Source organism: Populus alba, chromosome 14 (genome assembly GCF_005239225.2).
Source record: "Populus alba chromosome 14, ASM523922v2, whole genome shotgun sequence".
Lineage (NCBI taxonomy): Eukaryota > Viridiplantae > Streptophyta > Magnoliopsida > Malpighiales > Salicaceae > Populus > Populus alba.
In genome coordinates, this window is record NC_133297.1 from 6,275,146 (window position 1) to 6,289,680 (window position 14,535).

General features: G+C 30.8%; 2 protein-coding genes across 3 annotated transcripts; both read left to right on the forward strand.

Moving 5' to 3' along the window:
• Positions 1–335: 335 nt before the first annotated feature.
• On the forward strand, positions 336–2,035 carry LOC118041692 ((+)-neomenthol dehydrogenase-like). 2 transcript variants are annotated; one of them, XM_035049167.2, is made up of 5 exons: positions 336–464; positions 556–805; positions 901–978; positions 1,105–1,281; positions 1,421–2,035. In XM_035049167.2, exons 1-5 carry the CDS (start codon positions 436–438, stop codon positions 1,799–1,801), a joined length of 915 nt encoding a protein of 304 aa, XP_034905058.1. In that variant the 5' UTR covers positions 336–435; the 3' UTR covers positions 1,802–2,035. The 2 variants fall into 2 exon arrangements, with proteins under 2 accessions (XP_034905058.1, XP_034905057.1); XM_035049166.2 differs by having other exon boundaries at positions 416–488.
• An 8,359-nt stretch (positions 2,036–10,394) lies between these two features.
• Positions 10,395–12,606, forward strand: LOC118041691 ((+)-neomenthol dehydrogenase-like). The gene is made up of 5 exons (XM_035049165.2): positions 10,395–10,552; positions 10,634–10,883; positions 10,969–11,046; positions 11,319–11,495; positions 12,014–12,606. Exons 1-5 carry the CDS (start codon positions 10,521–10,523, stop codon positions 12,392–12,394), a joined length of 918 nt encoding a protein of 305 aa, XP_034905056.1. The 5' UTR covers positions 10,395–10,520; the 3' UTR covers positions 12,395–12,606.
• The last annotated feature ends 1,929 nt before the right edge of the window (positions 12,607–14,535 follow it).

Consider the following 14,535-nt stretch of genomic DNA (forward strand, 5'->3'; position numbering starts at 1 on the left):
TAATTTCATTTCATGTAAATGGATTGAGGAATTAATTCCTTCCTTGTAACTAAATTTTATACTTAGTTTACTCAAATCAATAAACAAAATCCTTCTTTCAAAGAAAAATTATCAATTTTTTTTATCCAAATTAGTTAATGAATCCCTTCCAAGAAGAAAACCTAAAAACTGTTTTTTTAATCAACAATATGAAATAAACAAAATTGACAAAGAGATAATAATACACCAAAAAAATTATTAATCATAAATTATTATTTAAATTAATAATTTATGATATCAAAATAACTATTTTTAAGTGCTTATCATTAATCAAAGAGACACGTATCCGAATCACACGCAATCCGAATCAGCATATACGTATGTGTGTGCAGACACGCAATTTGTTAAGGCTTTATATAGTCCGGAATTCATCTGTACGGCTACACCTCATCGGCCATGGCAGAAACCTCCACTGCAACAAAGAGGCGAGCTCGACTTTGCATTTTCAGGCACTGCTTTGAACTCCTATCATACTCTTAAGTCTCTAAATAACCACAAATTCTTGATTTGTCTCAGATATGCAGTCGTGACAGGAGCAAATAAAGGGATTGGGCTGGAAATATGTAGGCAGTTGACTTCTCATGGGATTGTTGTGGTGTTGACAGCTAGAGATGAGAAGAGGGGCCTTGAAGCTGTTCAAAAGATGAAAGACTCTGGCATCTCTGATGATCTTGTGGTTTTCCATCAGCTAGATGTGGTTGACCCAGATTCCATTGCTTCTTTGGTCGAGTTTGTCAAAACCAAATTTGGAAAACTTGACATCTTGGTGGGATAACAAATTTGTTGGATTCTAGGTCCTGTAATTTGTTGAACAATTGAATTCTTAAGTGCATATTCTGAGAAAATTGGAACCTTGTGCAGGTGAACAATGCTGCGATTAATGGAGTTGTGCTAAATGCTGATGCTTTCCAAAGAGCCTTTGAGCTTTCTGGTTGTTGGGTAAGACTTGATGTATTGGAATGATTTCAGAAAAAAAGGAGATAATTCCTAATTTTTGTTTGTAATCGCCACTCTGATGATATTGAATGTTACAGATGGCATAAGATTTTTCTTTGTAAAATGCAGCCAGACGGGGAGGAAGTGTGGAATGAAATTGAAACTAAAAGTTTTGAGTTGGCAGAACAATGCATCAAAACAAACTATTATGGGGTAAGAGGAATGGTTGAAGCTCTAACTCCACTCCTCCAGCTTTCTGATTCAGCAAGGATCATAAATGTTACTTCAAAATTGGGACTGTTGAAGGTAGTACTTTCTGTCATTTACGGGGTCTAGAAATCTGGCTGAATTGTTTCTCTTGAATGATAACATTTCTTGCGTTACTGTTATTTATTAGGTTTCCATGTAGCTTAGATAACAAGTATTTTCCTGCTATGTGGTTTAGAATATTCCCAATGGACGTGTTAAAGGATTGCTGAATGATGTTGAAAGCCTCACTGGAGATAGAATAGATGAAATTTTGAAGGAGTTTCTAAAAGATTTCAAGGAAGGGTTGCTAAAATCCAAAGGCTGGCCGACTCAACTCTCTGCCTATAGTGTTGCTAAAGCTGCCATGAATGCGTACACTAGGATTCTGGCCAAAAGGTACCCGAATTTCCATGCCAATTGTGTCTCCCCAGGCTACTGCAAGACCGACATAAGTACCAATACCGGCTACTTCACCGCTGCAGAAGGAGCTGAAGGTCCTGTGAGGTTGGCACTGCTGCCTGATGGTGGGCCTTCTGGTTTTTGCTTTTTGCAGAAAGAAATGCTGACCAATTTTTGAAAGAAGGCGAGACATTATAGAATCGTCGTGTGATAATGGAACCGCAAGTATTAAAATTTCCAGTTGTTGTTGATGTATTTTCCCACCAAGGCAGAATCATATGAACATATTGCCAACATGCGGATGGAAGTCGCAGTTTGTGCTATGTTTTATTTAACAGGATTGGTGTCCTATAACCTCAAAGGGTTGTCTTGGTAGTTAAGTAGATTTGCTTCCTTGATTTCTTAGATTCAAGTTTTGAGACCAACACTCACAAGATTTATCTGAATACTAAATTTATCTGAATACACCTGGCCAATATGGTTGTTGTGCTTTTAACATCGTTCTTGAAGGGATTCAGTCTATGTTGATGCATAAGCTGGCCTGAGGTTCCCCTTACCACTGAAAAAAAAAAACAGAAAGAAAGAAGTAAGGATTGATGCCCTATGGCAGATGCAATCCTGTTATTGCTCTTGTCCGAAATCCTGGAAACCTAACACCTAGCCAGACTCTAGTTTGAGTGAATAATTTTGTTAGATATTGAGTTCTACAGGATTGTGTGCTGGCGAACTAAACCTGGTTTTAAGCTGAACCCATGCGCATGAATCTCAACTAAACAAGTGAATCATGCATCTAGCCATCCTAAAGTTTGATGATGCTTGACATCTCTGATAATTGTTAGGATTAGAGCTTAAAGATCAATGGAACTAACTTGTGAAATAGAGGTGCTGCTTGTCACCAGTCGGGAGAAAAAGCCGGCCGCTAACAACACCTTCATCAATAAACAATCTAAGATCCTCAATCTTAAGTTTCCCGTGGCGGCGGCTAACAACAATGGCTGGTTTCTCTGTTAATTCCTGTGAGAAATTAACCATCAAACATCGACGTTTCAGTCATACATCGAATAAGAAGAATGCTGATATACAATGTCCTGAAAGTGTAAACCCATCAACATCAAGTCATTTCCCACTGAAGAAAGTAGTTTGCTGGAGAAAGTGGCAGATTAGGGCTAACAGTTTCAGCACATGAAAGTCCTTGCAATTCTTAGATAAAATAAAATAAAAGAAAAAAAATTCATACAAGGTACCGAACAATCATCTTTGGCGCCTTAGCTGTTCATCTACACTGTTCCCTTTCTCTAAACCTGCATGCACGGCAATTAAATGACAGTGTTTAACTCCGTCTTCATCCTCTATACACAAATCAGTCATCCTGGTATAGAAAATTGCACAATATTATGAAACCCACAATGCTTCATCCATCGTCCCTATAAGGAACCGCCTCCCGTTAAATCTGTCTCCATACAAAATTTAGTTCAATAAGATCACAACATTAATCACATCGAATCCAAAACCATCTGAAAGCTTGTAGATGCAAGAATCTAAAAATCCCAATCCTTCACCATACCAATAAAAAATATATCCATTATGCATGACATTAAGGAACTAAGAATCAAACGACACAAAAACACAATCTACTCGGTCCAAAAACTGATAAACCAAACGCCCATTTCACACTGAACAGCTAGAAACCAATATCATATTAAAAAGAAAAAAAAAAATCAAAGAAAGCTATAAAGAGCAAAACATACCAGAAGATCCATGAGGGAAGCCATAAGGAGTGAAAGTGCGGAACCACATGTGACAACAAATTGAAAATATGAGAGTTATGATGCCCACAATTACAATAAAAGCGGTCTATTTAACCAACATGAGAGACTATGTGATGAATGTTCCCAACATTTGAGAATGAGTAGATGATTTTGATGGACAAAAAACTAAGGGGATGTTTATTTTTGAGTTTCAAACTGCTTTTTATCCCAAAAAAAAAAATTTTGAAACTCAAAACCAACTGATCTTAAGTATATTGTTTGTGATGCGCTTCAGTGTTAACCACAACGTGCTTGCATTTACACACCATTTAAAACCAACAAAACTAATTTCTCATTTAAAAGCATATTTTTTGTTTGCCTAATTTCTAACAACAAAACCAAAATTTGGCAAAGTACAAGTTTTAGTATATATGAAACTCTCAATAATTGAAGCATCTGGAATTTTTTCTATTTGTTTGCGTCCCAATCCATTCTTAAGCATTATATGAAACTACATGTATCTATTTTTTTGAATTGGAATGCAATTTGCTAAGCATTTATTCATTTCAAGTCTCTCTAAAACCTTACTAATATATTTGCTTTAGACAATCTTAGCAACTTTTATGATCTTTCTTGGAATATTTTTATCTCAATCACATAAGTTATTTCTTCTATATTTTTCATCTTGGAGTTATGAGAGAGAAATTTCTTGGTCTTGTGTAACAAACCAAGATTATTACTTGTAAACAAGATATCATCAATATACAAAATAAAAAATAAAAACTTGCTCACAATGACCTTTAAATATATACACCGTTTAATAGTGTTTTCCTTTAAACTATAAAATAATAGTATCATTAAACTTGAAATACCATTTTCTGGAAACTTATTTGAGTTTGTATATTTATTTTTTAAGTTCAAATACCATGAACTCCTTTCCTTCAATTGAAAATCCCTCTAATTGATCCATATAGATTTTTTTTTTCTAAATTCCCATTTAAAATATATTTTTCACATTCATTTGATGTAAATCTAAGTCATAATGAGATACCAAAGCCATGATAATCCTGAGTGATTCTTTATTAGAGACCGATGAAAATGTTTTTTTGCAGCCAATATCATCTTTCTTAATAAATTTTTTAGCAACAAGTAATATCTTGTACCGTTTAATATTATCATTTAAGTCTCGTTTGATCTTAAATACCCATTGCATTTGAGTCTTTTGCAATCTTCAAGTATTTTAATAAGTTCTTAAGTCAAATTCTAACTCCTACATATATGTGATAAAATAATTCAAAATATAGAGTTTCTTTGTATCTAAGACCTACTTAATGTTATCTTTTATGGGTCATCTATTATAGGTTCATTAATAATATATTCATTGTGGGATATATAATCATTCATCTATTGTTTTTTATGATTATTAAACTATTTAATAATTTGAGAACTATAACTTTAGAAGATGTAAAGAGTAAAAGAACTTACACTTTAATTTTTTAAACTTTCACATTACACGGTGTTTCACTCCTACTAGCTTTATTATTTTCAATGAACCTAGTATTTCCAGTTTCAACAATTCTTATGTTACAGATAAGATAATAAAATCTAAAACTTTTAGACATTTTTTTATAATCAATGAAAAAATTACTAGTTGTTCTTGAATCTAATATCCATTCTTGTAGATTATAAATTCTTACCCTGTCAGGCAACCCTAAACATATATATGCTTAAAACTAGGTTCTTCACATGTCTACAATTCATAAGGTGTTTATGGATTTGCCTTACTAGGAACTTTGTTTAACAAATACATAACCATTTTAAATGCATGCATCAATGATAATATTGGTATAAATGGATAACTTAATATACTATAACTATATCGGATCATGCCACTCCTCTACATTATATTATTACGATGTACGTATTGAGCACATATGCTATATTTCATAAGAAGTCTAAGCAAGGGGACCTAGACTTTATTCAATTTCAATTTATCTTTAATATTATTTATTATTTCTATCTAACTTGATAACTTTCACATTTCTAGCTATTTGTCTCATAGTTATTAAACCCAGTTCAGGGGTTGACTCGACCAAGGGGCCGGGTCCCGGATTTCATGGGTCAATCTAGAAAAATAATTTTTTTAAATATTTTATATGAAAAAGTCCATGTAAATATAGGCTATACATATTGTAAATAAATGAAGTTTAAAAGAATATTTTAAAAAGTTTTTTTTATCTCACATTAAAAAAATATTATGTTAAACTTTTAAGTTAAAATATTTAAACCAAAAAAGTTTTTTTTATCTCATATTGAAAAAAAATAACTTTTTTTCTTAAGAACATAGAGTATATATATTAATAGGTTTCAAATCCCACATTGAAAAAACATATATTTTTTTTTTTTTGTGAACATAGAGTATATATATTAATAGGTTTCAAATCTATATTAAAAGGATACTATGTTATTGTTTTAAGTTGAAGTATTTAAACCAAAATGTTTTTTGTCCTATATTGAAAAAATATAATTTTTTCTTAGGAACATAGAATATATATATTAATGAGTTTCAAATCCTATATTTAAAAAAAAAACATACTAGGTCTATCTCGGATCATGAATTGACCTGCCGGGTCATTACACTAGCTAATCTTTTAATAAATCTGACCTGTCTAGCCTCGAATTGACCACCCAATCTATTACAGTTCAGATTTAATAACTATGATTTTTCTTTCAACCTCATTAATAAAGACCTACAGGGCATTTGCTGCATGAGATTTTTCATGCAAATGGACAGTTCCTCTTTAATGGTTTTTCTAGCAGATCCACACTGTTTGGGCAGGTTAGCATTGTTCAACAAACATTAATTAACAGGTTTCAGTAGTAATTATTAATTAAGGCCAACGGTGCCTTGTTTTTTAGACATTTTTTATAGCGCCAATATTACTTTTTAAAATGTTTTTTTTTAATATATTAAAATAATATATATTATATATTTTTAAAATTTTATTTTAATATTAATATATTAAAATAATTTTAAATAAAAAAAATAAAATTTATACAAATAATATTTTAATCAGAACACCAAACACACTCTACACCAAGACGTGCATTATTATAGGAAAGAGAAAATATGACAAATACGTAATTTGGTCTCTGAAAGAACTTACAACGTGATATTAGGTAATGGCCCCTTTACATGATTTCCTGGCACTGTCCAAGGGTCAGAATACGTTTGACACTGTGATTAAAAAGTTTTTTTTTTAAAATTAATTTTTTTTAAAATTAATATATTTTTGATGTGTTGATATCAAAAATAATTTTTAAAAAATAAAAAAATATTATTAATATATTTTTTTAAATATAAAATATTTTAAAAATTAATCAAATATAGCACTGGTGAATAGTGAATACGCATGCAAAATCAAGAAAAACACTCCACATCGTATGGTCTAATCTTGTCACTGTTCCTCATCTTATTTTATGTTGTTAAATTTATTTTGTCAATATTTTTCTCTGGTACTAGAGTTCTCGATTATTTTTTTCACTCTTCTCTCCTTAAAATTTATGTCACTTGCTATTTTACCAAAAAAAATAATAATTCAAACTACATTATTTTGTCATTTTTCTAAGCAATGCTAATTTTCAATAAAAATAAATAAATAAATAAAACACTTCCCTATTCGTGTGGTCTAATGTTGTCACTATCGCTGATCCTTTACGCATGCAAAATCAAGAAAAACACTTCACTATAAAGTGTGGTTTCATCTCACTATTGCTGATACGAGGTAATGAGCCCATTGCATGATTTCCTGGCACCGTCCAAGATTCAGTTTGCTTCTTACTATGATTGTGACATTTTTAAGGTGTTTTTTTTAAATATATTAAAATAATATATTTTTTTAATTTATATTTGGTATCACTACATCAAAATAATCTAAAAACAATATAAAAAATAATTTTTTTAAAAAATACTATTGGTTTAAATAATAATAATAAAAAGATGGTCTCATCTTTTACTATTGCTGATCTTACTTTACGCATGCAAAATCAAGAAAAAACACTTCACTATTTGTGTGGTCTAATCTCACTATTGCCGATACGAGGTAATGAGCCTATTGCATGATTTCTTGGCACCGTCCAAGATTCTTATAGAAATAATTATTTTTTAAAAATATTTTTTTAATATATTAAAATAATATATATTTTTTATTTTTTAAAATTTATTTTTGATATTAACACATCAAAATAATCTGAAAATATTATAAAAAAATAATTTAAAACAAAAAAATAAAAAAAAATATTTTTAAAATATAAAAATAAATAAGCTCATTTTGCTTTGAATGTGTTCATGTCACTGGTGAATTCGCATGCAGCAAAATCAAGAAAAACACTTCACTATTCGTGTAGTCTAATCTTGTCACTATTGCTGATCCTTACTTCAGGCATGCAAAATCAACAAAAAAAAAACACTTACTATTGCTGATACGAGGTAAGGAGCCCATTGCATAATTTCTTGGCACCGTCCATGATTCATAATTGTTTGGTATTACAATCAAGATTATTTTTAAAATATTTTTTATTTAAAAATATATTAAAATAATATTTTTTTTTATTTTTTAAAATTTATTTTTAATATCAGCACATCAAAATAATTTAAAATTATTATAAAAAAACTAATTTAAAAAAAAAAATATATTTTTTAAACTACTTTTGAAATATAAAAATAAATAATCTCATTGAGCTTTGAATATGTTCATGTCACTGGTGAATACGCATGCAAAATCAAGAAAAACACGTCACTATTCGTGTGGTCTAATGTTGTCACTATTGCTAATTTTATTTGACACTGTTAAATTTATTTTGTCAATATGTTTTTTCTAGCACTGGAGTTTTTGTTATTGGAGCTTGGTCTCATTTATTCTTTTTTTTTTCCCACTCTTCTCTCCTTAAAATTTATGTCACGTGCTATTTTACCAAAATAATAATAATAATTCAAACTACATTATTTTATCATTTTTCTAAGCAATGCTAATTTTCAAAAAAAAAAAAAAAACTCCAAAATCGTGCAAAATCAATAATGCATGCTGTCCTTTGAATATGTTCATGTCAGTGGTGAGGTGACTATATGGACACGCAATCAAGTGTACATGAGTCATGAAAAGATAGACTGTAATACAGTATTCTTGTTAAAATCATGAGTTACTTGTAAAATTATATAATTTTATAAATTAATATATATATAATATGTAGAATTATGTTAAAAACTTGAAATCAATGAAACGAATTTAAAATCGATCAGACTCGATAAAACCAGATCGATTTCACGAGTTTGATCAAAGTTTAAAAAAAATGGTGACTCCTTCTCCTTGAGTCTTTGTCCCTGGACCTTGACTCCCCCGATACTCCACCCACAGTCCCCACTCCCAGTATCCCCTTTTCTCTTTGCTCAAATCTCAATTCTCAAATTCCCAACCCTAGCGATTAACACCAGCAGGCAGCAGCGCAGCTGGTTCCACAGTGGTTAAAATTGTTCTTTTGCTGCTGACCTAGAGCCAGGCATCTTTCTATCATTATTTTCTGGTGTTGGAGGAGATCTCTTTCATGCAGTAGATCAAGAAACAACCTTGTCACTGCCGCCGCTATTTCTTGATGGCGATCCATTATCAGCACCCGATCGCTTTTCTAGATTCCTGATCATGGCCACAAAAGAGAAAAGAAGAAAGAAATGGAATCTTGCTGATGAGAAATGCTTTGATTTGGTTTTGATTAGAAATGAAAGAAACGATTGCAGATGAGATACAAACAAACAAATAAACGTGGGTTTTTTCTTAGATCAGATGGGTGTTTGTTTCCTCGTAGCTTTAAAGCAAACCGTGTAAACTAGGCGTTCAATGACATGAAAAAAGTAATTTATTTACATTGAAAGTGAGATTTGTTAATTTTTAATTAATAAAAATTTTATAAATATTATTGTATTTTTTAAATTATACATAAATTTTTATTTGAATTATATATTTTAAGATATTTAAATATTTATATTATTTGTTTTATTTTTATTTTAATTGTGTTATATTATTATTTACTACTTAACTGAAATTATTAAAATATAATTAGTTAAAATATTTTACTTATGATTTTATGATTTTATAATTTGAGTTTATAACTCAAGTTTATATTATATATTTTATGTTATGTTAAAAAAAAAAAAGGTTTTTTGTCACCCTGATAGAACTCCTCCAGAACTATTCATATACAAAACCATTATAATACATAAAATTCCTCAATTAAAATCTGGGTTTATAGAATTAAAAGAAATAATAATCTTTGAATAGAAATTTTTGAATATCTAAATCTAAAACTCTGATATGCAATTATTTAATTATAAACATAAATAATCAAATATAAAATATAATGTGGATGGTCTTAAAATTTCATAACAAGTCCTTTTAAATTCCATAACTTTTATCAAACTCTTGAAATCGACTGGTTTTATCGAGTTTGATCGGTTTTAAATACTTTTAATTGATTTTGAGTTTTTAATTTAATTCTACGTGTGTTATATGCATATTAATTTATAAAATTATATAATTTTACGAGTAAAACAAGAATACTGCATTACAGTCTATCTTTTCATAACTTACGTACAATTGATTGCGTGTCCATATAGTCACCACTGACATGAACATATGCAAAGGACAGCATGCATTATTGATTTTGAACATTTGTATTATTTATTTTGAATATAAATTTTTGAATATCTAAATCTAAAACTCTGATATGATATATATGCAATTATTTAATTATAAACATAAATAATCAATTATAAAATATAATGTGGATGGTCTTAAAATTTCATAACAAGTCCTTTTAAATGTGATTTAATGAAAATAATTGTGTTTCTTTTCTAACCTTCAATTCCTTATGCATGTTTCTGAATTACAGGGCAGATATGATTAATTTCTGAATAGACTAATAAGTTTTTATGTATCAAACATCCATGAATTTTATTAATTATCTCATTAACGGGGCCACATGGGAAAGTGAAGGACTGTAAGAATCAATTTAAATCTTCTAACAATCTGGTAAGAGAGTCATTAAGTTCTGAGTTCTTTTTAAAATCATCTCATAGCAATCTTCATATTATCAGCCATGGCTCAAGAGTCCACCATTCTCGCAAAGAGGTGAATGCTATGCTTCTTCTTTTTTTCTTCTTCTTCTTTCGTTAAGAAAATCCTGACTTCTTTAAAGAGTCTCTGTCTCAGGCATGCAGTTGTGACAGGAGCAGAAAAGGGGATCGGATATGAAATATGCAGGCAGTTAGCTTCTAATGGGATTTTGGTGGTGTTAACAGCCATCGATGAGAAGATGGGTCTTGAAGCTGTTCAAAAGCTGAAAGACTCTGGTATCTCTGATGATCTTGTGGTTTTCCAGCAACTTGACGTGGTTGACCTCAATAGTATCGCGTCGCTTGCTGAATTTGTCAAAACCAAATTTGGAAAACTTGATATCTTGGTATACATGAAGTAGCGAATTTCTTGGATTGTAATTATCTGATTTTTTTTTTTGTTTGTCTCATAATTTTTGGAACCTTGTGCAGGTGAACAATGCTGGGATTAGTGGAGTTGCGTTGAAGGCTGAAGCTTTTAAAAGAGCCTTTGAACAAGCTGGTGATTTTGTAAGTCTTTATTTTGAAATGACTCCAAGAGGAGGACGCAAGTCATAAACTAATCACTATAGATCTTCTGAGAGGTCCATGCCTGTGCTGGCTATACTTACATGATAGACCAGGAATCATACAATAATTGTTACTTTTAATCATCGTTTTGTGAATATTGAGGTTATTTAGAATAGAAAATTAAGTAGATCTTACAATTGTTGTTGTGGATATGTTTTTTTTTTCCTTCTTGAAGCGTTAAAAAGGGTATAAATTCTTTTGTGTAAATGCAGCCAACTGGAAAGCAAGTGTGGGCTGAAATTGGGACTCAAAGTTATGAGATGGCAGACCAATGTGTGAAAACAAACTACTATGGTGCAAGAGGAACGGTAGAAGCACTTGCTCCCCTCCTACAGTTGTCTGATTCACCAAGGATCGTAAATGTCTCTTCATCGCTGGGGCTTTTAAAGGTACAGGACTGTCTTTCAACAATGAATTCTTGATACTTTGAATTATCTTGCTTCCTGGATGGCAGTTTCCTAGAACACAACTCCTAGAAGAAGCAATTTTCCTTGTTAATCTCCATGTGTCATATCTTTCCGAGCCTGGTAATTAAGTGCAAAGTTGTTTCCTGCAGTGTTAGCTCCAAATAATTAGCATTATAGGGATAGTCTGTCCCAAGAGACGTGGCGTGATGGTAAAAGATATGAGATCTGTGTAGTAAGTCTCGAGTTCGAGTTAGGATATATATTTCTTGTAAGAGTCTGGAACAGCTAGGGTTTTACTTACTCACTTAGATTCACAAAATATATTTTTTAGGGAATAGGGTTTTTTTGAATCTAAAAAAAAATAAAATAATTTAAGGATAGTCATGTATCTACTATATATATCCTTTGAATTTGTGTTTCATTTAGCACAGACTACAGCACGTAGTTGTAGCGTTTTTACATGCAGTCTAACCCTAGTTTTTCCCTGCTACGTGGCTTAGAACATAAACAATGAACGGGCAAAAGGATTGCTGAATGATGTTGAAAATCTCGATGAAGATAGAGTAGATGAGGTTGTGAACGAGTTTCTCAAAGATTTCAAGGAAGATTTGCTGGAATCCAAAGGCTGGCCAACTTATCTGCCTGCCTATATTGTTTCTAAAGCTGCCATGAGTGCCTACACAAGGATTCTGGCCAAGAAGTACCCCAGTTTCTGCGTGAACTGTCTCTGTCCTGGCTATTGCAAGACTGACATAACTGCCAATACAGGCATCTTCACCGCGTCGGAGGGAGCCGAAAATGCCGTGAGGCTGGCGTTGCTGCCTGAAGGAGGGCCTTCCGGCTGTTTCTTTAACCAGAAACAAATGCTGCCATGCTTTTGAATGAAGATGAATCATTATAATATTAATGGTGTCCAAAGTGACAGCAAGACCTTGAAATTTTGCTGCTTGATGTATTTTCACTTCCAGGCAAGATAAACTGGAGTTATTGTCTGTGTGAGAGGCTGCATATCATCTTCATATTATAACAAGTTGGCTGAAAAATAATTTTATAATAAATCAAAATACAAGTCCAGTCCTAAGCTTTGCCAAACACAAAGCGTGTGTCGATTTAAATCTAAAACCCAATTTGCTTAGTCTTCTGAAAATCAAGTGTTATTTAGGCTTAGTTTTAACTTCTCAACTTCTTACATTATAGTTTTGCCAGAAAGTTTTATCAAAATATCACAATCAATAATTTTTTTTAAAACATGTTTAACATGTTTACCTTGTGTTGTTTGTCAATGTTTTTCTGAATGTGCCAAAAGAATGGGCTAAAGGAGCGTTCAGTAATGTTGATAAACATTAAGTGTAAGCCCACGGGGTGTTAGCAATGGGCCCAATAACAACGTCCATGATCATAGTTTCAGTCCAATCCATGTTTTCAAAAGTCTATTTTGGATTTGAGCAGATGAAAAACATATTTTTTAAAAAATACTAATAAATATTTGGCCCATCAGTTTCTTACGCCAACCCAACAATTTCCACATGGCAGAATAGACGACTAGGGGAGTTGTGGGATGAAAGAGAAAGGCATTATACTATGTTTCGTCGAAGTATTCCAATAACAAAGTTTGAAGTTGCGAGCACTATACTGATATTTTGATAAAAAAATTGGTTCTTCTTGTATCAATTTTTAAGATTATGTGTTGTTTTTTTTTTTAAAAAAATTAAACCTTCATTTTATTTTTTTATCATGAATTTAAAGAAAAAAAAATCAAATATATTAAAAAAGTTTCTTTTATAAAAAAAACTCGTGTTTCGATTTGAGAAAACGGGAGGACGAAGATGCATAATTGATTAGAACAGTTTAAAATAGTCTTGATGAGAAACCAGTACTATTTCAAGATAGAGTTGTTAAATTTCTGATTTATTATGTAAAATTAAATTATGTATAAATAATAGGATATAAAATAATGTAAATTTTTTAAATATGGAAAAAAAACTAAATTTTACTTTATATATATATATATATATATATATATATATATATATGACATAAAAGTTATTTTGGGTAATGTGTTTGAGATTGTAGTTTGTAGGGATAACGATTTAAAATGTTTTTTTTATAAATATATTAAAATATTAATTTTTTACTTTTTAAAAATTATTTTTAATACCAATATATTATTTTTCACTTTATCTATTGCACCATACGAATTTGGTGAACCTATGAATGATTTGTTGATTTTCTTGCATGCAGAGTTTGGAGATAGCTATCAGCGCAATCAGGATATTACCCATTAATTAATTTGACATAGTGGACGTCGTTTTCTTGTATCTACGATATTTTGATATTTTATCGGTCAATGTAGCCTATGGAAGAGACATTAATCCATAGTATTTATTTACTCAGGAATTTTGTCTTGCAAAACCCACTTGTTCATGGTAAACCATTATCGTGGTTGTTCACCTATTTGATCCTTTAAAAATCTACCAACTTATTAAATTTGAGTTGATGGATTTGATTCCATCTAAGCTAGCTTAACCATGTAAGAAATTAAAAATCTTTAACTTTTTTTTTAATATTTTTTATTTTATAGTGAAAAAACAAAGGGGATAATATTTTTATTTTATTATTATTATGATGATAGTTTAAACTAGCTCATGTGTATCTCAACTATTCTTATGAAATATAAAAGTAATGATTATTTAAGTTTTTAATAATTGTAAAAGGACTCGAGAATTCATGACCAAATATAAAACTCGACTTATAATTAAAAACACCTAATAAAATAATCCATAGATTGACTCTGTGGCTTGTGTTGGTGGTCCAGATGGGACTAAAATCAGCCTTGACAACTATACGTTAAGCATTTATAGACCCACAAAGAATAAAAAGATATACATGGGAAGAAGAATGCATCGCTTTCATCTGGATGTTTAGACAGTTCTTCAATCTCTTAGGCACTTAATCAGGAGTTCACAGTAGATATAACATCCTCACCTAACACTCCCATGACAGACCAGTGATGTAATATAAA